We start from the raw sequence: 26,332 nt of genomic DNA on the forward strand, positions 1-26,332 counted from the left end.
CTTTCGACAAGGCCCCAACAATTTGCTGCCAGGAAAAGGCACCGAAACAAATTGCAAAGCAATCGCTGGCAGCAGAAGCATCTGCCATGCAACATCTATATATGAGTGTTGTATATATACATTGTACGTCCGAATCTATATCTGGATATTTTCAGGTAATGCCGTGAATGTTCGCCTTTTGGGGCCTGATTAACTGTACAAATGGCAAGACAATAATAAATTACGAAAGATGTATTCTGCGCCACGTTCCGAGCATATTAATAGGGTCAGAGCGAATAAAAAGCCGGACCAACAGAATCAAATTCTAATGAAAAACAAGAAAGAACGCTATAGTCGAGTGCCTCGACTATCAGATACCCGTTACTCAGCTAAAGGGACCAAAGGGAAATGGAAATAAGCAAGCAGCAAAGCAAGACTGAAATGCGCCACCTACCGGCGGTAGACAGATTTAAGCGTTATGGGCGTTAGGGTGGGCGTGGCAAATTTTTTTTTGTGGTCAATCGATAGGTATTGACGAGATCGATACAGTTCAGTTAAAATTTTGTTTCTAGCATGAAAATTGTGGGCGCCACAGGCTTGTGGGCGTTAGAGTGGGCGTGGCATATTCGCGTATCAAAATTGCGCTGCGTACAAAGCTACGGAATCTAAATCTGAAATCCTGATTCTATATCTTTGATAGTTTCCGAGATATCCACGTTCATATTTACGATTTTTTGAAGTTTGGGGGCGGTTTGTGGGCGATAAAGTGGGCGTGGCAAACTTTTTTTTGAATCAATCGATAGGTATTGATGAGAACAATACATTTCAGTTAAAATTTTTATTCTAGCATCAAAACTGTAGGAGCCACAGTTTTGGGCGGTTTGTGGGCGTAAAAGTGGGCGTGGCACTCTACTGAAACAAACTTGCGCTGCGTAAGAAGCTCAGGAATCTGCACGCCAAATCTCAATAGCCTAGCTCTCATAGTTTCCAAGATCTCAGCGTTCATCCGGACAGACAGACGGACAGACGGACAGACGGACAGACGGACATGGCTAGATCGACTCGGCTAGTGATCCTGATCAAGAATATATATACTTTATGGGGTCGGAAACGCTTCCTTCTGCCTGTTACATACTTTCCGACGAATCTAGTATACCCTTTTACTCTACGAGTAACGGGTATAATGAGAAATTGCGCAGAAAGAGCAAAAAAAAAACACTCCGAAAATCTGTGAAGAATAAATAAACATGACAGATGGAATTGGTAAGGCAAAATGAACGAGGGGCAAGTAAATAAATATGCTATTAACTGTAAGTGTAATAATGTTTGAGATCATCGTTATGCTGGTCATTTATAAGGCTGAAAGGTCGGAGTAAACAGAATGATTTGGTTATAAATGTGGCCAACTTTATGTTAAGAGCTTCATTAATAGGTTAAGAACGATAGTATGTTGTTTGTACAATAATAATAAATATAATTTCGGCCGATATCCTTAATAAATTGATCTAACAAATTCATAAATGAAATCTGCAAATTGCTAGAATAATTAAGCCTACCCAATTTAGATGGAATAACTGTTTGACACAACTACATGATTGCTTTAGAGAGAGCCAAAACACAAATGGCAGCTGCAGAATGGTAAATTAGGTATGAGAATGCCCAGAAAGCTTCCCAGATTCATCCCGTGAGCTTAGCCAATAGACAGCCAGCCAGTTGCCATCTGCCTCTTATAATTTATGACATATATTATGGCATTATATGATACATTTGAGGAGCACAGCGAGAGCGATTTTGGTCACACGGGGCGGCGACTCGGCTTAATTATAATTAGATACAAAATTGCTCATGACTGCAATAAATGTTTCAATTATTTATAATCTTTCTCGGTGTGTCTGAGTTGCGTTGGAGACGTTAGAAAGCCTTGTGTTTTTCTATAATTATGTTCAATTTTCTTACGAAAGTTGTGCGCAAAATATTGTCGGAGTTAAAACAACTGACTTTAATTTGTGGCATAAATCATGTTAATTACCACAGAGATCTCTCTTAAGATGTTCGAGAGATAAAGACACCCGTTTCCCGACCACTTTCGTCGAGTTTATAAGGGCAACTCCATTAGCAATTCGGGGCCGGCACAATTAAAGTGCCTAAAACTTTTAATGATGGACAATTTATTAAGTGCCTTGTCTTTAATGAGAGACCCTCCATTAGAAATCTAAACCAAATCTGCTCCCTCCTCTCGAATCAATCCATTTGCTTGCGGATCCCATAAATAAGTTCTGCACAATTTATCTTCCAAGAGCAAACAAAAACAATTTGAGCAACTATTTACAAACACTGGCAGGGGACCTCTGAAGGTAATGGTACGAACATGTTGATTTGTGGAACCCCATCCTCGCCAGTACCAAAACAAAAAAAAAATACATATAAATTGCTAGCAAAAAACCAGGCAAAATGTATTCAAAGTTTGGCCGAACAGATTTTGTTGTTTGCGTTGTTCAACGCAAATTACGCAAAAATTTAATTGCAATTAAATTGAAATTATATCAGTAATTATGCATATGAAAGTAGTAAACAAATAGGCAACAATAATTACGCGTTGGTAAACAAAAGTGATTGGGTTCAGCAGCAGAATCAGTGGAATGGAATGAGTGGTAGCCAGAAATATTGTTTCGAAATCCGGGCAGAGTGTAAACAAAAATTTGCAGAATCGAACCGCTGGACCAAAAAGTCGGTAAACAGAGGAAACATTCGAACTGTTGGCAAATGCGCAAAAATAGTTAAATTTTATTTTAGTACACAACGTGTTTGGAATTTATTGAATTTTATATTAGTTCAAGTGCTGAAGAGGGTGTTGTAGAAAATGGCCACAACTATTGTTTGAACAACCAAGCAGTTTCGAAAGCAATTAATTTCAAGTACAAAATCATTCTAAGAAGTTCTTACTAAAATAGTCTTGTAAATATAGGACAAAGTTTTTTCTAGACTTTATCTTACTAATAAGCAAAATAAACAGTCAGCATTCAGAAACGTTCAACAAACAAGCGAAATCCTGCATACCTGGCCTCAAAATCGATTAAAATTGAATTTGTTCATGCAATTGCACATGATCCTCCCTTTTGTTTGCTTTTCAAAATCACGTCACACACAAATCGCCAAGTAAATACTGCCTGCCTGGCCACACCCATCAAATTAATCAAACAGCTGTGAACAACTAACCGCAGAAACTATAGTACACGGCATTTTTGGCACACACACACGAACTAACAACAATGAAATGCAGCAGTGAGGCACAACGAGAATGCTAATTAATGTGATTATTTGGCCATTTTAATGTTAAACAATTGTTTAACGATTAGTCAGGCGTGAGAGCGAAAATAAGACGATGGGCCAGAGAAATTCGCCAAGGCAAAGACACTTGTTTGTCGTAAAATGCAGAACCCAGAAGAAAAACCACCAACCAAGTAAAAGGGGGCGCCGCTGGCAGCGACTTGATGATTAATTGTTGTGCCTTGGCTTTTGGGGAAAGTGCAGGAAAATCTCTGGCAATTTAATGCCAAAAAGTTTACATCGCAAAAATTGCACATACGCCCCATGGGGCTCTTACACGCAGATTGAAACTTTTCCCTCGCCATAAGATTGTTCTTTTTTTCTCGTTTCTTATTCTTTTTTTGTATGCCAAGCTGCTACCAGAAGGTGTTGAAAATGTGGCAAGTTACGCACATTTGCACCTCCTAACTACCTAGAAAAAAAAAAACTGGAATAAATAGGGAGTAAAAAATGGAGGACTACTGGCGAACCTTATCCCCCGGAATGCCAACCCGTTAAACAGCCGCAGCCACAGCCGCCAGAAAGAAGGTTGTGCAAAATGTTTTCACTGATAAGCACAGACACGCCTCAACTTCACCACCCAGCGTAGAAAAACCCAAGGCCCCACCCATCCAAGAACACCCACTTTTCCGCTAGAACCACCTGCCCGGGCAGAGGCTAAACTGACAGCTATAGAGACATTAATGTGACGAGGGTTTTGGGGTTTGGGTAGAAAACTTGCAGCATCGCAGCGCCAAGCAAATCAGTTCATGTCGGCAAAAAGAATCTCTGCAAACACGGTGTTCCCTGAACTCCCCCGTCTATTCTGCCTGGATTCGGGTTATATGATACGTCGCGTCGTCGGTCGTACGCAAGGTAACTTAAAGTCTCACAGATTTATCTGGGGGCAAATATAGCAAATTCTGGTAGCTGATAAAAATAAAAAAAGAAAGCTGAGAATTACGCATTGCCCTTCATTTTATATGGTGGTAATAAGACGTGTGTGATATCTTAAAGATAGTATCTTTAATGATCATGGGAAAGAACTTCAAGTCTGAAGATAATAAAGAGCTGACCAGCATTGGAACAAGATAGCATTATTAAATCATGACTAAAAAAACATAATGCCTCCTTCACAAAAATAATATAAAAACCCCCTATGATCTAATACTTATACTTCAATAAAAACTTAAAACAAATTATCAGTAGGAAGTCTAAAAGTATTATGAAAAACCCCTTATCTTTGGAATTAATAAAAAGGTTAAGATTTAATATTTGTACAACAATTTTAACTCCACATAAATATGATTGTTCTTCGTGAATCATTTGCATTATATATTTTGCCAGCCATACGTTGCAGTAAAATCCAAATGTCGCATAAATAGGCACTAGACCGAATTGTCTGTGGTTTGGTTTGGGTAAATATGCTTGTTTACCCAGCAATTGTCGCTGACATTGCGGCAAAGATAAAGAAAACTACAATGGAACAGAGAAGAGGCGCGATAACAATGTTTGTCATTTGCGGCTGCACACAAAAATAACACTCGACATCGTTCCACTCTCTCTCTTGGTTTCAGAAATTAACTTTTGTTGTTGAAAGATTTTCACCCAAAGATTTCCTGCTCAAAACTTTCTATATCAGGGGCACTCTAAAGAGCTCTTCAATTATGGAAGTGTTCCGGAAAAAGCTAAACAACAACATGACATTTGTGGGTGATAAAAGCAAGCGATAGAAATGGGAAAAGGCATTGGGGTACCTATAATTGATTTGTTTCCTATCGCTCGAGTAGATAGATATCGCCTGACAATGGCAATCAATTGTCATTATGTCGGCCCGACCGGAGGCTAATTGAAAGTTGTTGGCGTTACCAATGCCCTCCTAAAATAATCAATCGATCTTTTAAAGAGTAGAGCTGGAAAAAAATGGTCCCAACTGTGAGTCCATCATAAATAATTCAACATTTACAAGATACTGTGTTTTTTTTTCGATTGGGTTTCAAAAACAAGAAAATCCCAAATAAATGTGCGCGAGATGTGCCACAGAAATCGGGGGTAATCCTTCAGCAGCCACCGCAAAATAGAGTTCGATATATCACCAAAGACTGGCCGGACCACCCTCGCTGTATACTTTAATTCCACACAGATATATGCGGATGGATATATATTAAATTTCGATTTTCCAACCCAACAACAAAAGGGAAACACTCTGAGAGCGTGAGCACGTGCGCTAACCTTTGACATATGAGCATGGCGAAACCATCAAACATATTTTATGTATTAAGGATATGCGAGACGACGACCCTTCGCCATCTCGCTTGCTCCTCCCCCAACCACAGTACCCCTCGAAATCCCTCTCTTTTCCGCACAGACAAGCAATAAACCCGAACCATACATATATGGGTGGAAATATATAAAAAACACGTTAACCAAAATAAGTTCGCAATGGCAAAGGGAAAAAGAAGGCAAAAAAAAAGAGAGAAAGGGAGACTGCGAACAAGAAATCACGTTACAGGACTGCAAGGACACACAGGACACCCTCTCAGGGGAAATCAAAACAGATCAAAATGTCATCTTTAAGAGCTTAAATTTGTATGGAATTGTGGCTCGTAATCCCCACCCATCCAAAAAGCGTGAACAAAGGTATTCTGTCGTTTTTCTCTTTTTCTAACACATTTCACCTATTAAGGCTTATAATATCAAAGTGTTCACCTGATTTGATTGACTGATTTCCCATTAAGTACTTGTAGCAATATTATTCAATAACTACCAAATAATTTGCGCTTTCTTGTATTTTTTCAAAAATCAATATTAAAATAATTAAATATTAGAGATACTGCTTTCAAGTTAAACCGGCCACAAATTAGAGCAAATTTCTACGTCTTCAACGCCTTGAACTTGCTGCATAAAACAAATATATTAGGATTCAAACCGCTTTGGCCGGTTGAAAATGAAAGAAACGAAACCATCTTAACAGCCATAAAAAGACAGTTCAATGATTCAATTCAATTTCATATACCTAAGAAAGAGCAAAGACAACTTCATTGGCCATCTAGAGCGGGAAAAAGTGGGGTAGAGAAGAGATTCAAAGGCCACCAAAGACTCAATAAACACATCGTAAATGGATGTGAATGCAGCGCGAAGAAGACTGACTGAACAAACGAATCTGAATTGAATGAGTGAAATTTTATATGTCTCCGACAGCCATATTCTACCATCATCTCATTCTAGCGACCCCCCCACCTCCCCAACCAACCAGTCTTCTCTTTCTTATAAAGAACCCTCGTTTAAACTCATACAGACATCAAATGCATCACACGCCCGTTCATTTTACAATAATAAGCCAAAAGCAAATGCTGTGATTTTCGAAAACCAAGAGAGGGATCCCATAAAATGGGAAACCCCTTGACTGACCGCCCCCCTCTTTTGGACCGGACGTACATCATCATCATCCCATGTGGAGAGGGTGACAAAACCTAATAAAATTTAATTAAACTCAATCAAAATCCATTTAAGGCGGCGCAAAACAGAGCAAAATAAACGACATACAGCCACTGAAAGTAAGAGGGATCGGTGAGGTAGGCACTGAAAAAAAAAGAGGAAGGGGACCGAGGACTGACCACTTATCGTGGCATTATATTTTGCCTACAGCCACACTAATTGAAATCTTTTTCTGTTTTCCCTTCTTTTTTTTTGCATTGCTGCTGGCAAACGGAAATGATGTCAGCAATCAGACATGAGTGAGATTTCCATCATATTTACAAGAAGAATTTAATTGAAATATTATTAAACACAACTGTACCTGCGGCTGAAGATAATGGAAATATCATTGAGCACAACTGTACCTGGGCTTGCAGACAAAAGCTGATTAACTCGAATTGCATTGCAGGGCATTCAATTAAAATGGACAGTTGTAGAGTAGAAATCAATGCACCGTCTAATGCTGAAGCTTTGTATCGCAGCATCCTACCCCCTTTTTAACCCACCCATTTAACCCTTGAGTGGGTGACAAGCGACAACAATGTCAACCAATTTGAATTCAAAACGTTGCCTCTGCTTGGTTGGGTTAATTCAATTTATCAACTGAGCCCCACAAAACGATGAATCTGAGATGTGAGCTTGTTAGGCTGAGAGAGAGAGAGGGGTCAAAAGGTCAATTTATGCGGCGAACAACAGACATAAATAACGGCAAGTATTGGCCAAATTAGATTGTCGTATTTTTCAGCCAATTCCATATGGAACAGACTTCCTCTACGAAATAAAATCCAATTACTACAAAATTCCATTCCGTGTGTCATTAAAAAACACTCGAAATTCTCCAGACTTTTCGATCCACCTCCTATGCACTATATGTATATATAGGACACATTTTCAGAAAATATATTTCTCGTAATTTTTAACAATGTGTAAATTGCCTGCCATGGCAAGCCAAATAGAAAATATTTTTCTATCATCAAAATCTAAACAGATGAAAAAGCAAAACGGCCGCAAAAAAGAATCCAAAATTTTTTCTCTACAGCCAAATATCAGGAAAAACGAATAAACGAATACACATATGCGATGCAGAGGGTAGCGGTAGAGAGTGGAAAAAGTTGTGAAAATATTCTTCCAAATTAAAAATAAATTTTTACCTCAGCGCAGAGAACGAACAGCGAACTGTCCGGCGTGCAGGTGTGTGCGGTGATGAGATATTTTTAGCAGGCACTGTTGACTGCACACCACTCGCCCGATTTTTCTGTTTTCTATATCGTCTGCTTAGTGAGTAATTAAACTAGCTGGGAGGGAAAATGAGGCAGCAGTGGGTGGGTGGTAGGGTTAGATGATGGCGGATGGCGGAAAATATACAGAACGACGGACCGACTGTCATTTCACTTAAGTAGACATTAATTATATGCCGTGAACTGAAAACCCCCGGGGGAAATCAAAACAAAAAATAAATATTGAAAACAAAAATCTAGAAAGGCGACCAAAAGTGTTTGGATATAAAGGTACCCTATATTAATCTTTAAATTTTTTTAAAAACCCCCAATGCCTGGTATTATCAATTACCTAGTGCACCTTGGCACAGAATCACATTTTAGCATTTAAAGTTCCTTAATCTCTTTAAAACGCATACCAAACTGGTTGTTAAAATAAAATCCTCTTAAAGCATGGGTACTACAAAAAGATTGTATGAAATATTCAGCATGTACGCGCGGCTGCAGTTTTTCGTATGTTAATAACGATAATTATTAAAATGTTTACAAGCTGAACGTTAATATGGTACACAAAATATAGTTCAAGGTGTTTGGCAGACTTGAGTTCATTGTTTTGTCTTGAAAATTAGCCCCGTTTCCGTTTTTTGTTTACCACATATATGGCACCAATTAAATTTTAATTGAGCATTTTATAGTTAACAAGTTAAGTGTACTTAAAAAACCTAAATTAAAGAAATGTTTGGAGGTAATAAAATTATCTTGAAATATGAAATTATGATAATAAAATCTTGTTTACTTTCTTAAAAGATTTTCACCTAAGAATATTTTCAACTTTAAACTTGTAAATCAGTTCGCAAGCCACGAGAAAGTAATCTTTTTAAGTACATTCCCCAAAATGCATTTGATAGTGTAATAAAAACCGAGAATAAAAACCATCACACATGTGCTCCGAACAACCGAGCAGGGTGGTAAAGCCAACGCGAGGTGTTCGTTCTCGATTCTCCGTTGATGGATAAAACTTACCTGCAAAGAAAGGAAAGGAAATAAAAAATTAGATATTAAAAATTTATTTCAGTTGCAACAAGAGACAACGGTGAAGACGGCCAAAGAGTGGCAGTGGCAGACGAGGAGGGCATTTCGAAATTTTCGTAAGTTCAAAAATGTAATAAAAATAAGAAATTTATGAAGAATTTAGTAAGTGAGGAGAGCGAACAGAAAAAAAAAATAGGGGGAGATGGGTGGGAGTGAAGAGTGCCTCAAAAGAATTTATGGCTGTAAAAATGTTTATTGCTTCTGTATTCCGTTTTTTTTTCCTTGCCAGTTTTTATATTGGGTGTGTGGGTCGCGAGAGGGGAAAAGGGGCATGTATCCGTATCTAAATTGTTGCACTGGCTGCCACTTGACAGGTAGTCTCCAAGGAGAGAAAGAGAAAAAGGAAGCCTGTCACTTTGAATAATGTTCGGGGACCACATAAATTGGGTACCCCGCGTGTAAAATGTCCATGTCCGATGTTGTTCCTTCTTCCTTCTAATGAGCTGAACCATCTAAAAGTAAGGCCCAATGTTCAACACTTTTTTCCACCGCAATCATGAAAAATTTCCAAATTAAATGAAAGAAATTTTCCCCATCATGAAAGAGAACATTTGATGAAAGTGTCAGAATTAACGCGGCCACGTCACATGCATAAAACATTATGACGAAGGGGATTGGATTCTGTGAGGCCGGAGAATCAGCCCTTGGCATCGGCTTAATCCTTCGAGCGAAGTTGCTTTCTTTTTTGTTGGAATTACGGCAGTAGCCGAAAGGAGAGCAAGTCCCATGGATGATAGGCAAATGTTATGCAGAATTTATGCAAAACGAATTTCGGATGTCCTTTTATACAAAGAAGTTAAGGTTCTGTATTTTAGAACAGAATCTTTTAAAGATTTTTAAAGAAGTATAAAATAGTTAAACATAGTATTGCGTTTTGAAATAAAATATAGCCTCAATCTGAATCTATTTGATTTCATAGAAAAATAATTTGTATCATTTGTATGCAAACAAAAAATTGCTACTTCGCAATTTATTAGACAAACAACAACATGCGACAATATTTGCAAAAATTTGATTTAAATGTTAATGGAAAACCAAATCGAAGGCTGGACAGCACACACACACCTCTTTCGAATTGGAGCATCCCCCATGAATAGAAAGAGCAACAGCTTTTTGTGCCCCCCATCTCGTGGCCATACATATATATTTTTTAATCAAAATTCTCTTAAATAATTAAAATGCAAATTGTGCGAGCATAAAATAACAAAAACAACAGCTCCAATGGCAGCAACAAATAAACACAGACACCGAGATCTGGTGACAGGACACACGCAAGGACAAAGAATCCAAAGGGACAAAAAACAAAACAACAACTGGGTAAAAAATCCACCCACGACAGGGGTATGATATGATGACAATCCTGCTGTGGCTGCCGCTCATGATGATGATGCTGCCCCGCTGCCTGTGGAGGAATTATCTGGGGTTGGGTTTTGCGAGGGGGGTTCCGAAAGGGGGTTTCGTGGAAGGATGACGACGACGACGACTTTGACAGTTCTTTGTGGTATTTTCAACGCTGACTGACAGGATGAGAAAGCCAGAGAGTCTGTAGAGCCGTTAAAGTGTTAACGATGATAAAGTTGGGTGAAAACTGTTGTGTTCGGCCACACGCCCCCACTCACACTAAATTGTCTATGTACAATTACAGGCAAAATAATAATAATACAAAATAAACTGGATATTTATAATAATTTCCCTTTATAGGTATAAAATATATATTTAAAATATTTAATTAGATTTGACGGATATTGACGGTGTAGCTTCTTGAATAATAGAGATTTTTATTGCCTAAACATGTTGAATCCTTTTTAAACTAAACTTTAAATTTAAATATGTGATGTTTTTTCAGAGATATATAGCTATTAGAGATTTTATATCCCTTATAAGGGCACCTAAAAGTATGCAATGTTTTTAAATTGAAAGATATACGGTTTCATAACGCCCTTTTCTTTGTCCCTATTATTTCGTCCTCAACTGTAGAGATCTTCCTCTTTCTCTCCGCATCCATCTCACGCACACGCACACGTGTTAAATTCATGACACAAGGTTCGCATACTCAAAAAGGGTTACCCAAAAATTGGGCGTCGAAAAAAGGGGGAGGGTCTCCCAAAGTGCACGTGCGTGTGTGTGTGTTCATTAAGCTGCTTATTATGTTTGCACTTAAAAATTCATATGTGACTATGGCAACCCCAGAAACAAATTGGTTGTGTCCCTTAAAGCCCTTTCCAACCTCCTCCACCAACTCCTTCTCCAACTTATTGGCACACTTAAGGACGACTACCATGCTTCATTAAACTGAGCCGAGGATTTGAAATTTTCAGCTGAGACCATCCTTTCTGTCTTTATTCGTTGCCCCCAAAAATTGTACTTTTTATTCGCTTATACCCTGTGTGTTTGTGTGCGCTTTGCATATTAATTTATTGGCAGTGCCCGGGAAAATTAACAACTTGTAAAACACAAAACGTAATTAAGTATACGCCATGTGGCACACATCGCTTGCTTTTTTGTCGTAATTTTATAAATATTAAATTAGCAGTTTGAACGGGGTCAAGTTGGGTAATACTTGATGAGCAGCTAGGGCAGGTGAACGGGGGTTCTTTCTGATGAAATGCCGTTGCGGTGAACACAAATTACTAAAAAATACATGGATTCGCCTTGCGAAAGACCCCCAAAAAAAAAACGCGGTGCAGTAACTGTCAGGTTGCGTATTTAAAACCGCAAGAACTCATTTCATTATCTTGCCAAATGAGTCTTTTGAGGCAGAAAGTAATTAATGGGATCATATGGTTTTAATATAAATTAATTAGGTAATGTAACTTCTTATAAAATATTTTTAGAAAATTGAATTGGAACTTTAATATTTATTGCAGTTGTCCATGTTTTTCTCAAGATTTTGTAAAAATAATTCTCATATGAGATATTAAAATCCCAACCAAAAAAGAAAATGGTAAACAAAAAAGCAGCAAGTGCCGGAAAAATGGCGAGAAAGAAACTGCCTGGAAAATTATGAACCGAGCTGGAAATTCATTGCCAAGGATATAGGGTGGAAAAACAAAGAGCGAGAAAAGACTTGGTTGAAAGCCAGAGAAGGGGTTAACTAGGAGAGAAGCACAAGTGAGAAAGGGCCAAAGTTCATTTAAGCAAAAATGTAATTTTATGCTTTTTAATTGAGCGAATATGCGTGGCAGCATATGGCGCCGGAAAACGGGGAAAAGAACGAAGGATAAAGTGGAAAGTGGACCTGGCGGGTTGTTTTCGCCTTGATGAGTTTGCGCCGCACTCAAGCGAAATAATCAACGTAACAGAGTGTGATGAGAATAGAGTGATAGCGAGTTGTAGGTCCTTGTTTTGGCTAAATGCAGGTGTTATTCTCAAAGAACTCAAACACCCACAGCCACATTACAAGTACCAACTTTAATGTGTTTAAACAACAAAAAGGAATTGGGATGATGATGGCCTGATGAAAAGCAATAAAAATGCAACCATTATTAATCATCATCAATCAATGTCATCCATCAAAATGCCTGGCTACCCCCTTCTCTGCCGCCATAATCTTGCTTTGTTCGCTTTCCTCCTTATATATCCACCCACTTCTCCATCTTTCTTTATGCCGTCCATTAACATCATCACCGCCTTTTTACCTAAAACACCAGACACACGTCCAGACATTGCTGAAGGAAATGCAAAGTGAAGGAGGAGAAAATGATCTTAAGTACTTAAATCAGGGACTAAAGATTTAAGATGTAAGAAATATTTGTTTAAGGACTTTAAGGCAAAAAACATTTATTTTTTAATTTTTAAGAAATATTTTTCATATAGATACAGGACTAAAGTATAATATTATAACTACATCCAAAACCTGTAAGTTTAAAATGTTCCTCGACTTCCTAGTAAGCCACAATTAAAATAATAAAACTTGGGCAGCCTAAACTATAAAAGTCAGTTTAAAGACTAAAGTAATAACTATAATTAACCAAAGTATTTGCAGCTTTCTAACAGAGCTACGTGTTGCCAAATCAAAACACTTCCCAAAACCTTTCCCATAGAAAGGCTCAACTGACCTATATAAAGTACAACTGACACTTGTTAGCCGTTTGGGGGAAAGGTTCCGTTCCCTTTGAAAGTCGGAGACTACCTACTTTTTCGCGTCTTCCTTCCCTTGTCTGAAGCCATGGGTTCAGTGAACTTTTCGCCAAGTCAACGACCAAAAGAAAGGCACACCAACTAAACATGTAAAACCAGCTGCGAAGAAAGGGGCTGAGTAGAGCTGGGCAGAAGAATGAGAATAATAATGATAATGATATCATATGGATAAAGAGCGACCACAATGCGAGAAAAGAACTGAACTTGAGGAGTCCACTTGCGGTTAAGTAGCATCAATTTCATATTTCTTGTTTTGGTTCGGCATTGTTTCATTTTGTTGCATGTGTTGCTTTGTATTTATGAATCGTTCTTTTACTATATTACATAACACCCATGACTGTTTTTTTCTTTTTCCTATTGTTTTGGCTCATTTAAATTTATAAAGCTTTTTTTCGGGTCCCCCTCTAAATTTCAGTCCCCACCATCTCCATCTCTTTCGAACTTGCCGTGAATTTAATTAACAAACTCGAGGGTGACCTCTGTATTTCTCCTCCAAAACTGAACTTCTTGACTCATTAAAAAAAAAAAAGGCTGCTCATAAACTTTGCGGCACTTTGCAAGAACTTCTCTATCTTCTTTTTCCTAACTCTTATTCTTTGCCCAGTGTTTTCGTGAGTAGCTTGAATAGCAATTGACATACAAAATACTTTTGAGTGTCATGCCATGGAGCTACCTTTTCAGGTAACTTACCCATATAGCCCCCACTTCCTTTCCCATTTTTGTAGCCTTTTCTTGTTGCACCATTGTTTCGTAGACGTTACTGCATTTCTTTTTGGGTTGTGTTGGCAGGCGAGGGGAATAAACTTTATTAAACTTTTAGTTGGTGGCTCTAGGGAAAATTGTGGAAATTCTCAGGAATCTATACACGAAACATTTATGCATAAGGTAAATCCCAATAACAAAAGCATAAATTAATTTTAAGCATCTTTTAAATTCATTTTAAATACACAAAACGATCTGGCAACTCTAAAGTCAAACTGCACCACAAAACCAAATAAATTAGTGAAATATGTTGAATTTCGTGTTAAACAAGTATACGGAATTCGGAAGTGAGATCGAAAAACAAAAATAGAAAACGTTAATTGCCATCTAAACTGAGCGGTATCAATGGAATTCATTTGGTTATCAAAAAAGATTTAAATAATTTTTGGGGTCAAGTTCAGTGGCAGAAGCAGTAAATCTAAGAGAGCCTGACCTGATCGAATTCCAGATGTCAAAAATGTAATCCAAGATGAGTCCGAAGAATGGGATGAATACATAATTATTTAATTATATACGTATCTTTGTTTATCCAAAATTGGCTGACCTTCTCTGAACTCAATTAGCATAACATTGTATTTTAATTATACTTTCTATGCTCTTTGTTTAAATCCCTGAGAATTCTTACTTTCCGATTACTATTACTTTAAAGTTCAACCAACCCTGGGGAAGCAGTTTCCTTTCCCACTTAAAGCCTCATTAGATTTAGAGCATTTGTTTTTCAGCAAACAAACCAGGGGGCTTCAATGCCAACTGTTGGGGAAAGGTAACAAAAGAAAACTTGACGCACATGCCAAAAATCGACACACAACAATGGCCGCAGTCTTAACCCACTTTTTCCTTAGCCACATTGTCTAAGCTTCACATGCAGGCAGCAGTATCAAGAGCCAGAAAACTATGACTGAGTATTTTTCTCGGATAATCATCATCATCAGCATTATCATAAGCATCATATCATGCTAGAAACTCACGACAAGTGTCAAATCAGACAGACAGACAAGCAGAAATATGTAGTTTGCTACGCCCACATTGTGACCGCCTTTATTTTGTTTGGGTAGCCAGCAACTTTACCTGGTGAAAATTCCAAACGAAAATATATACATATCTGTATACGAAACAATTTTGGCAAGCTAAAAATGTGCCAGCGCAATATTTATTTTCGTTTCCAAATTTTTAGTTTTTCTTGCTTTGTTTTGCTGTCTCATTTCGATTTTTCACACTTTAGTTGATGACAGATAGTGTTGATACATTTTAAGGGGACGAAGGGGGAAATGGGGAAAAAAGATCTGTGGAAAGGGGTCTCTGAAAGTTGGCTTTAGTAGATGTCAAAGTGGTTTTAAATGTATCTGAGAATGAGTAATGGGCATTAAGATTGATCTTTGGTTTTTTGTTAGTAATTTAAAATTTAAACCGAAAAACAAATCTTAATGACATCTATCTAGACAAGAATCTTTATTAGTACTTGGTAGAATTTTGGTCAATTTTCATTACATTCTGCTGCAGCTTGGCTCCGATGGTTTTCGTTCTTTTCTTGGATAATCCAGGCTGACATTGTCAACTTAAATGCAACTTGGGGTCATTGTAAAGTGAGAGCTGACAGGGCAAACGGGTTTTTGGGGCTTTTGGATGGAAAGGAGAGGAAAGGTGAGGTTCCGTTGCCTTTGCCTTTGCCTTTTGACTGACAGTTTCAATTTGCACTAACTTCGAGTCAAGAAATTGGTAGTGGAGAGAAGAGGGTAGTACACCTCTCCATTCCATGAAGGTGACGCCTTTCTTTCGGTATTAAGGTCAAAAAGCGTTAAACCAAAACAACAACAGAAGCAAGAAAAACAGCACAGGTAAACTGAAAGAAGAGAAGAAACTGGACAAAAAGGCCAACAGATTTGCTGCAACAACCGCAAAAAGCACAAAGCCATGAACAAGAACCAAAAAAAGAAAAGAGTACTGGAAATAGGAGCTACAGGATCGCTATAGAATCAGGTCAGGCCAACTCAGAACGAAATTGTGCAATGCCGTAAAGGCCAAGCGAAAATAATTGGCCAAAAAAGGATGGAATAGGGTATGGGGGGAAAAGGCAAACAAAAAAAAACAAACAAGAGTTTGGCTTATGCACTTTTGGCTTAAATGAAAAGAAAGTCGAGATAGAGGAAAACAAGAATCTGCAAGAAAGAACTCAAAGTCAAAAGCCAAAGGCAGAAGAAAGACGTAGATTCTTCGCTGTCTTTGGTTCACCGTTATGTTGACCGCGTTACTTAACGGTACCGTCGTACACCCCGGATCCGAAGAAAGGGGGTCTTTCGCGGCGGAGGTTCTGGAGAACCGGTTTCATTTTGTTTGACTGCCGCCGTCGTGTCGTCGCTTCTTCAGCATTGACACCCATTTGAAGGCAATGAGAATGAGCAAAGAAGATTCGTTCGCTCAACCGGTTCTTCCGACTCCTAACGTCCCGACTTCTTTCTTCGTGTTGCGAATTCTTAATTCCTACTCTTTTAGTTTCTTCAAGCTCTTCTTCAAGCTTTCCAAATGAACGACACAGTGTGCGGAGATTAAGATCGCCAGATAAACACTAATGAGTGTGGGTCTCTTGAAGATTTGAAGGCGAAATTTGTCAATCTAGAGCATGTGCAGATGCTATCGGATACATCACATGGGGTTTTTAAGGTCTTGATTAATTAGACCCGCAAAATAATGAAGTGGATGTCACGAACAACTAATTATCATAGAAGCATTCGCATTTTTAACGGACTTTTATTATTTGTAAGACTGCTAATATTTTTTAACAGAAAATATTAATTTAAAATGTCAGAAATCAAAACATGTATCTATTCTTTTTGTTAAACTAATTCGATTGATTTCGTAATTATCATAAAACGTGATTACCGTTCATTTTGACGGCTCAACAGTTTCCAAGTGAATGATGATCCATAATTTTTATGTAGATTGCATTCGAGCATTCTAAGCGCATTTACATAATCGTGTTGTCGGTCAACCGGAAATTGGCCAACCCACCAACACAACGAACTCTTTAGATCGCTCGACCAACTTGGCCGCTTCCGTTTGATTACCGTTGCCTATTAATTCTCTTCTGCTTTTGGCTCTTTGTCGGCTTACCAATAAAACACTTCTGTTAGACCTACGGTCCGTATCGTTTTATATTTCGTTGTTGCGGTAAAGACAGCTTAGAAATATATACCAACCAAAATCCAATCGAACTTGCTAGCCAGCAATTAACAGAAGAAATACAACTGAAACCCAAAGCTAGAGAAACACGAACAAAAAATTGATTCTAATTAAAAAATAAAAATATTGTGAAATATGTGAAGCAAGGTTTTAGCGAGGGTTGCCTCATAAGTTTTAAAGTGTGACTGTTGCTCAGTTTGATTTTAACAAGCCAACTATAATGGTCTAATAATGTAATAACTTTAATTACTAGCAAAGAGAAAGTTAAAACAAATTAAATGAAGTCAACGACTTTAATAATTGCAATTGTTTATGATTTAAGATAATTTTATAAATCATTAAACTAGAGGTAGTTTAAAACCGATTAATCTGAATCAATAAATGATCTCCTTATTATTTCCTAAACATATTTTAACATTTATATCGAAGTATTACCAGCACCTGATTAGCGGATTTTATTAAAATTCATATAGACGACACGTTTCTCATTCAAAGTTTGGTTTGTTTACGATCTTGACATTTTCCATTCAGGTATAACTTGCTATAGATTTTGATTTCGGTTATTTTTGTCAAGCAGTATTCAGAATGATGAGTGGACTTAGGAACTTAGAAACCGACCTGACTAGACTAATCTAGTTAATTAGTAAGTTAAATTGGCAGATGGAATGGCGTATTTGTGTCCATTTTATGACGCTTTGACTGAATTCACAAAAACTTTTTATATAACTTTTATGGCTCCTTGGTTATCATCGCTTTAAAAACGATATTTGTTGCCGAACTCATGGTAAAAGCAAAATCTGGTTCAACTTTTTTAATTGAGTACGTACTCTATTGTTGCACTATATTTCATTTGTGCATTCAGTTTGATATGTCTTGTCAAAAGATATTTTGGATTGGTCATGCTACAAATTCTTTCACAAGCAATCAAATCAAAAGCTGTCCGACTTGTTTTCAAAGTCAAAATGATAAATTGGCAACTTGTTTTATTAATATTATATTCGCTTTTGTTTGGGTTTTGGTCAGACACAAACAATTCTTCAAAAAGCCGGTATAAATTTCATCAGCGTGTGTGCCAGAGTCTTATACTTGCATTTGCCTATCTATATACATTTGTTTTTTATGCAAATTATTTATTGTATTTGAGGCCTATTTCCACGTGCTGATTGAGTTTTTTGGTCGTCATATATTTGTAAATATTTGAATGCAAATGAATCTACAGAAATTCAATATAAAGGCGATATATGTATTTAAATTTAGTTGCTTGTCCGGCTGACTGAGTTGAATTTTCCTAATCAAATAAATTTATAGGTCTATACGCAGTGCTACAGAAATAGGTGTGGTGTAAAAATAAACTCAAAATAGAAAACAAAACTAAGAAACACATATTGGAATGGAGGTAGCGATGCATGTTTTTGTTTGTGGATTTCGAAATATCAAACTTTATGCTACTAATGACATATTTTTCTAATAATTTAGTATCATAAATACCACAGCTCTAAGGAAATTTATCCTATAGAACAGATGACGCGACGTTTCTTGGATGATAATGTCGCCACCCCGCAAATTGATGACTAACCCCATGCCACCTCATAAATACCACCATATATCTTGCATATATTAATTGCATATATCTAAATACACTCATTTCGTAGTGTCCTTGAAAAGTAGCATTTATCTTTAGCCAAGCTAAATTTATGGCACTCTCCGTTGCACAATCCGTAAGATATATTTTAGTTCACCTGGTTTGAGGATTCTGGTCTCTGTTCTCTGTTTATGGCCTGCCATTAATTGCCCAAACAATTCGTTGCTAAGCTTTAAGTTCAGTAAATACAATTTAATTGCTAATATTCACCACCCCACCCACTTTTGCGCAATGACGCACTTGGCCGGAAGATTTTGTTTAGCACAAAATTATATAACACAATCAGCGATTGTTAATAAATAAGCCAATTTGAATGGTTAATGTTTTGATGGTCGTGGTGGCGGAGCCATCTGTGGAGAATTTTCAGCCAGGTAATGGAAATGGGAATATGTACATCACCCAGGAGGCAGAAGAGAGATATGGCGATTGAAAGTGCAGATAGCCAGAGATTTCACACCAAAGAAGTTACGTACATTGTCACCTACCTGCAACGAGAAAGAGAGAGAAGGAACGAGTGTGAGAAATGGTTGTGGAAAATGCAATTTCAGATATGTTGACAAATAAATACGGTTAAGGTCTTAAGATTTATAACGACATTCGGTGGGAGAACTGTGCATATAATAAATCTTTCTGTTTAGAAACTAGAAGAGCTGTAGACTTTTGCTTGCTAGGCGGTTTATAATAAATTTAGATTAACATAAGTGGGCGAAAGTTTCGTAATTGCTTAAGAAATTTCTGATATATGTTTAAAAATTTAAAAAAAAAACTATGCCCCGATTTTCTGTTTGCTGATTAATTTAAAATAGATTTCCTTAGAACTTCCCAAGATCCAACAGAATATTCATCGTAAGTCCTTGAAATATTCATAGTACTCACTGTAACATCCCAAAAGCCAACTTAAAATTTCCATTCAAGTCGAAAACAAAAGGAAACTTGTACTTTGATTGGCATTTTCTTCTGAAAAAAAAAACCTAAAATAAGAACTCAAAAAGCGATACCACAAAGTCGACAGTCGACTCTTTACCGAAATTCTGAGCCGAGCAGGTTGTCAACTTCAATTTGGTCGCTTCTCATAAATATTGACGCGAAAATTGCCGCTTGCGTTTTTGGCAAGGGGATTGCAGCGGGGGGTTATTAAAAAATTCATGGCCTGTAAAATGTTGAAAATCCGGGCAATGGAAAATTTAAAATGCCTATAAAGGGAAAAGGAGAGCGGGCGGGGACAAACACGAGGACGGGGGAGTCGAGATGAAAATTGGCCGGCAAAGCGGCTTATAGAACGGAGGAGGAACAGAAACCAATGCCGCTTGCCCTGTGGCCTTTTCCGACCGCAATGTTGGCGGAGTGGGTGGTGCTGGGCGGAAAAGCCTTCGCAGAAAGGTGAAGCTGGGCCAAAGGGGGGGGGCAGGATGTGGTCTGTGTTGGGTTGTGCTCGGAAAACATGGCTGCGTTTGACGTCCACTCGAAAATATCATTTACATATCCGCGGAGGAGTTCGCTGTAGCTCAGCGGGAAATACATGAAAAGCTTTTAAATTTTTGATAGCCACCAGCCAGCTTTTCATCTCCACAAAAAAAAAAAAGAAATCAGGAACTTGCGTGTGTTTCCCGCTGATCCCTAGCACCACCTTTTCCCTTTTCATTATCCTTTGATTTTTGGCATCAGTTGTTTGTTACATTCTTTTTGCAAATTAAATTTAATTTCCATGTTCGGGGGTCTTAATCATATTAATATTTGATTCATTTAACCCTTTAAGCTTTTACAATACAACCTAAAGTTAAATTCACCGTTTTCCTTAATTCATTTCAATTTCATTTATGGTTTTTGTTTGTAAACTACAGCTTTCTGGTCCACTTTTTTTTTTCCTCTTACCCCTAATTTGGCTTGATATTTTGTTTGTTTACTCTTTTTGCCCCCGAGCTAGAGAAGAGATATTCGTAATAAAGGGGAAAAAATGTTTGTGCGGACACATCTGTGCACTTTTTGCCTTCCATTTGTTTTGCTCTTTGCAACTCTGCTTTTTTGTTTATGTTTTAATTACGTTTTTGTGGTTGATTTATGCTCATGAAATGGGCGTGGGTGGAAATAAAACAAGGGGGTGTGGTAATTGAGTGGTCGCAGTTGCTTCTGTTGGCCTTGAAAGGAAAATTGGGTTAATGCTGCCCTATTAATTGAAAAAAAAAAATCCAGATAGGTTACATGATAGATTTATGCTTTATAGTACACTAATTTCTATTAAAGCTCCCTAGATGCCCTGTTATTGGTTAAATCTCCCATAGAAACCTCAGCTTTCTCACCTCATTGTCCCCAAACAACTTTCCTTTGTTCCCGATTCCCGTCAGGAGTCCTGCAATGCGCTTTCCATTTGTTTGGCGATGATAAATGACCGACATTCCCCACTATCCACTATCCATCTACCAAGGACCAGCGTCGCCATGGACATCCATGCATCTAACTAAGTAATATCTGTGTATATCTATCTGGGCTATCTTTTGTGTGTATTGTTATTGCCTTTCGGTTTGAATATCCGCTATATAAGCTATAGATGTAGGTATATATATGTATCCATCTATGTATAATATGGCCATCGAACGTTTTTCGTACTTGCCTGCAACTTGTCAGTTTCTGCACAAAGACCATCAATTTATTTAGTTTTATTATCTGCACACGCAGTGCAGAGAGTTCATAGATGGGGTGGTGTTGTGGGGTTTGGGGTTTGGTTTTTTTTTGTATTCCGACGCAAACTTCTTTCTATATTGGCTCAGAGGTTCTCTATTTTTGTGTTGTTTTGCTGGCCATTTTTTGCGCTTTCTTCCTTTTGTTTACGCTCTGCACGCAATGCATAACTCAAACAAAAAAAAAAAAACGGAAAATTGTTTGTTGCAAGTGTCGTACCCCTCCTCCACCCAAAAAAAAAAATATATAGGGAAAAAAAACAATGGAGTGAAAAAAGGAATATCTTGACACTTTATCGTTAGCCAAAAACTAGCGCAGCGTAAACAAAAGACAAGCGATGGGCGAAAAGTGGAGGCAGGCACAACATGACACGGGGGGCGGCGAGTGGTGGGGGCGTGGCAGGGCAATGTAAGGTTTTGGCATTTTCGCGCTTGGCGTTAAATTCCCCTGACAGCTATAAAATTGCATTTTAGAGCAGCAGCAGAGCACCAGTATATGGCTCACAGAGAAGTCAAAACCAAAGTGGATGGAAGGAAGGAGACAGGAAGAAGGAAGGAAAAGGCACGCAGCGGATACAACAATGTATCTATGTATCTAATAAATAGTTATTGCCGAAATGCAACAACAGGACAACAAACAACAAGAAAAGTACTAGTACCAAGAAGAACAAAATTGATATTCCCCCGAAAGCAAAAGTGCGACATCATTATATAAATTGTGCGGTGGCCAAAGTGAGCATCATATGTTTTCTATCTGTATCTATCAGATACACTCGCCGGGTGGCTCTTAGCTTTCCTCTAAGTTTGAAGTGATTTCACACACATGTTTTCCCCAAAGCAACTTTTTCTTCCTCCCTTCTCCACTGTCAACATGACCACAAAATGTTTCACAGCTGTGTGCGAAGGGAAAAAGAAGACGAAAATATCGAGGGGGAGTTTCCCTTGGTTATTTGTCATTGATGGAGAATATGGGCATCGGGGGAGTTGGACCGGAGGAAAAACAAACAGAAACTCGTGCACGTGACACGGAAATCATATTTATCTGATGCACCACTGGAAAATTTAATCTAGCAACGCGAAAAAAATTCATCTCAAATAATCTTTTAATGTGGGTAAAATGTATTTTGCATTGATAGAATATTTATAAGGAATTAAAGACAATAATTGTATTATTGAGAAATAAATTCCAATTCAATTAAAATGAAAGATATTCTTCATATTATAAGCCCTCCATAAATTATTATGCATAACGATGTGCTTTGTACATATAATAATTCCATTTATTATTTTTCTTGTTTCCTTAAATTAAATTCTTTTTAATTTAAAGTCCCTGGAGATGCTTTGTTTACCAAATTTAATATTTCCAATGAAATTTTTAATTCACTTTATAAAATATAAAACTCTACTGTCAAGAATAGCAATTCTACAACTGTTCTATAGCCCCCTTGATATCTGCTCCATTCCCGTGGGGTTTCCATTTCAATATGCCTCACACAAATTGATTCGATTGCAATCTTGAGTGAGTGAATTTTTATGAGACATCATCAAGCTCTGTTCTCCGATTCTGTATCACACATGAGGGAAGATATCCGGCTGGGGATTTTTTTTCCATAGGCCTGCAGTCCTCGCGATAACAGTTCCACATGACACGTGTCTAGGCCACGTGTGTGCGAGCTGGGTTTCCCTCTTTTTTTTCAGCAGAAAGGGTTAGAAACTGATGCCCGCCTCCTCATTTTATTTTATTTAATTTTTTTTGTGGTGGCTTCTAGTGCGCTCAACCCCTTATGTTGAGATTACACGCTTGTCAGCGAAGGCGTTTCGCCAGCAAAATCTGTCGAAAAGGGTTTCGAGTTGGTGACGACAAGGGGAATGGATTTTTTGGTGGTTGGCTGATTAAATGAGCAATATGTTGCTGAAGCTTGATAAGCGGTATACATTTGTAAAGGGAAGTACAAGTACTTCAGAAGAGGTTTAGAAATGTTTTCTTCTCAAAAAAATATTAAAATTTGTAAATATATATTAAAATGAGTACATGACACTTACATATATTATTTCCTAACCTCCTTATTTTCAGTTAGGATTAGACATTTTTAGGTCAATTTTTATGTTTTTGGCAGCTCATTCCACTTTGCCTATCTTCAAAAGTGTTTAAGTGCAACTTAGATGAACTTAACTTTGGGATTACAATTTTTTGTGCCAGCATATCGCCCCAGTCTACGCAAAAGTTCTTCAACGTTTCTCCTCGTTTTTCCTCTTTTTATATACACTTTTGAGCTCTGAACGATTATGAATGCGAATGAAAATTTAGACGGCCAGTTGGGAGGTTGGGGGGAGCCCTATTACAAAAGGCTCTTTTGGGCTACTAAGCGGCTGATGAAGTGGATTCAACGGCAGGAGAGCAGCAGCAGCATAATTTGCTTAAATAATTTGTAAGTGCAAAGTTATGAATTGCTTGGATGAGCAGCAGCTTGCAGAGGATTATATTCCTCACTTTTCACTTGAGCCCCCCCACGCCCAAACACAGAGTTTGCCATTTTCCCGGAAAATGCATTTTGCCGCAAATCGTTTTTTGCCCCAAGCGCTCTAAAATTTGTTCGCTCGAACATAAAATGTTAATTGTTTGTTTTCCCCGTTTGACAACCCCATTTTGCAAGCCATTTTCAATGAGGAAATGAAGCTTAGAATTCACCAGAATGAGAACAACAAAGCGGGTAAAAGTGGGTTAAATGCTTAATGATCTGGTGATCATGCTGGGAAACTGGAAAACTGGGAATGGGAGCTGCAGTAATTGCAAATGGAAAATTGCAACTGCAGTTGCGGCAAACGCAGCAGCACGTAGAACTCATTTCTCTGCCTGGTTTTCCACAATAAATAATTGTACACATACGGATGCGCAGATACTTTCTGGGTGAAAGTTTCACACACACACACACTAAGTATGTGTCTTTCCATGTTTAAATGCAATGAAATTGGATTTTCATTACGAATGCTCGACGATGGGTAACGCTACCTACTATTCAGGGGGGGTCCAAAAAGCGTTTTCTCTCCCATTTATGAATTACGAGTGATTTCACTGAGGTTGGCTGACGTGTGACACAGTTTGTCTGTGGGAGTTGCCATAATTGTTCTTACGTGACACATTTTACCGTTCTGTCTGCAAAAGACATGGAAAATACAAAAGAACCCAAAGAAATGGCAGCGGAGTCGTATCTCCTAGATACTTTGACACTTTTCAAACGCGCTTCAAGGCGGCACGTTTGGCCATAGGCTGAAAAGTTGACTCTTTGTCAGTTCATAGGCAGCACACGAGCATGTGTATCTGTCAGATACTTTAGCCAACTCACGTTACACGTAGCTGGCATATACTTCCCAGAAGAACGAACCGTGTTCACTGTACCGGGCACGTTCAGGCCAAATGTATCTGCCACAGATACTTGTCACACAGAAGGCTTTCCAAAAAGATTCACGATGATGTTCGCTTATGGGCTACCTTTATGACTCCTTACTTACTTTTAATGAAGATATCTTTATAGTTAATATGAGGAAAGAGGTGTTTTGGTTATTGGTATATTATCCCCAAGAAATCTCAACCAATCCTCACACATTTTCCTCAGCAAAAACATAGCCAATGCCAAAAATATCCAGTAGATACATGAAATCGTAGTTATGCCCTGACTTATGGGTTAACTACCAATCAATGAAATGTGCCCACCAGCAGCCAGAACACAAGTGCAACTAAACAAACACACAACAGGGGTGAAGAGGTAGATGCCGGTGAAAACCAAAATCAAATCTAAAACGCACTTAACTCAATATGGCTAACTCTGGGCCCCTAGATCTACCCTGTACTCCAACCATTATATCTCCAATTCCCAACCATTTCTGCATTGCTCCTCCGCATCGACATCATTCAAATAGTCGTAGCTAACAAATTGCACTGTCGAATGCAATATTTTTGCTTTTAGCCATAATACCTTTTACATATGCTACGACAGATGGCAGAGAAGAGCATTTTAAGCTTCCATCTCCACCCACAAACTCTCTGACTCCCGCCCCTCATCATCCTTCATTTGGCCTCCTGCCTCTCCACACTCCACTCTTCCACTTTTGGTACACAGAACCGAATCTTTGCATAGTTTAAGAGACTATATTGATGTTAAAATATTGTTTACATAATTTTGAAACGTATTATTAGCCAGTTAAGCATTTTATACAATGGTGGAACATTTTTTGGATTCTGGAGTAGATTTTGAAAAGATCATTATAAATCCTTAAAATAATAATTTGAAAGAAATTTAATACCCTTTATCTACCCCTTAAACATTTTATATAATGTAGTTCCGATATATTTTCTAAATTCTTCAATTTATTTTTAAGAGATCCATATTACTCTGTAAAATATTTTACCCCTATATCATTTTGGAACATATTACTAACCCCCCTTAAACATTTTATTCTATGCAGTTCTTTAACATTTTCTGTATTTTGAAATTTATTCTTAAAAGATCACTATTACTCTTTAAATTCCGGAATTTCTCTCACTGCACTGCTGCCCCAGCCAAAGGTAAGTAACTGGCATGCAAGCCAGCCACAAGAGTCAGTTAGTGAGCTGGGATGTTGAGGTTGAGGGGAGAACTTGTTAGCATGAGATGTGGATGTGTCTCGGACCAAAGGAGCAGCCGAGTGCAGAGCAGAAGATACTCGATGGAGGAGGAGATGGGTCCACGGGGATGAGAGCGATGCCAAAGTGATAAATCCTTGCGGCTTTTTATTTCCACCGAGGCGGCATCGTCGTCTTCTGTCTGTGTGAGTGTGTATCTATGTGAGTGTGCGGTTGTGGGTGTGATGATGTGCCACGCCCCCTT

At 38.1% G+C, this 26,332-nt stretch overlaps 1 protein-coding gene across 9 annotated transcripts in view; it reads right to left on the reverse strand.

Annotated features, from left to right (window-relative positions):
- LOC119559875 (maternal protein pumilio) overlaps positions 1-26,332 on the reverse strand; it is a 186,030-nt gene that overhangs the window by 60,653 nt on the left and 99,045 nt on the right. For 2 of the 9 annotated variants that reach the window (XM_037873073.1, XM_037873055.1), the window contains exon 2: positions 19,266-19,277. The exons of the other annotated variants lie outside the window; for them this stretch is intronic. In XM_037873073.1, the coding sequence (XP_037729001.1) occupies positions 19,266-19,277 (12 nt within the window). The remainder of the gene's footprint in view (positions 1-19,265; positions 19,278-26,332) is intronic. 9 annotated transcript variants of the gene reach the window in all.

Source organism: Drosophila subpulchrella, chromosome 3R, assembly GCF_014743375.2.
Source record: "Drosophila subpulchrella strain 33 F10 #4 breed RU33 chromosome 3R, RU_Dsub_v1.1 Primary Assembly, whole genome shotgun sequence".
In the NCBI taxonomy this organism is placed as follows: Eukaryota; Metazoa; Arthropoda; class Insecta; order Diptera; family Drosophilidae; genus Drosophila; species Drosophila subpulchrella.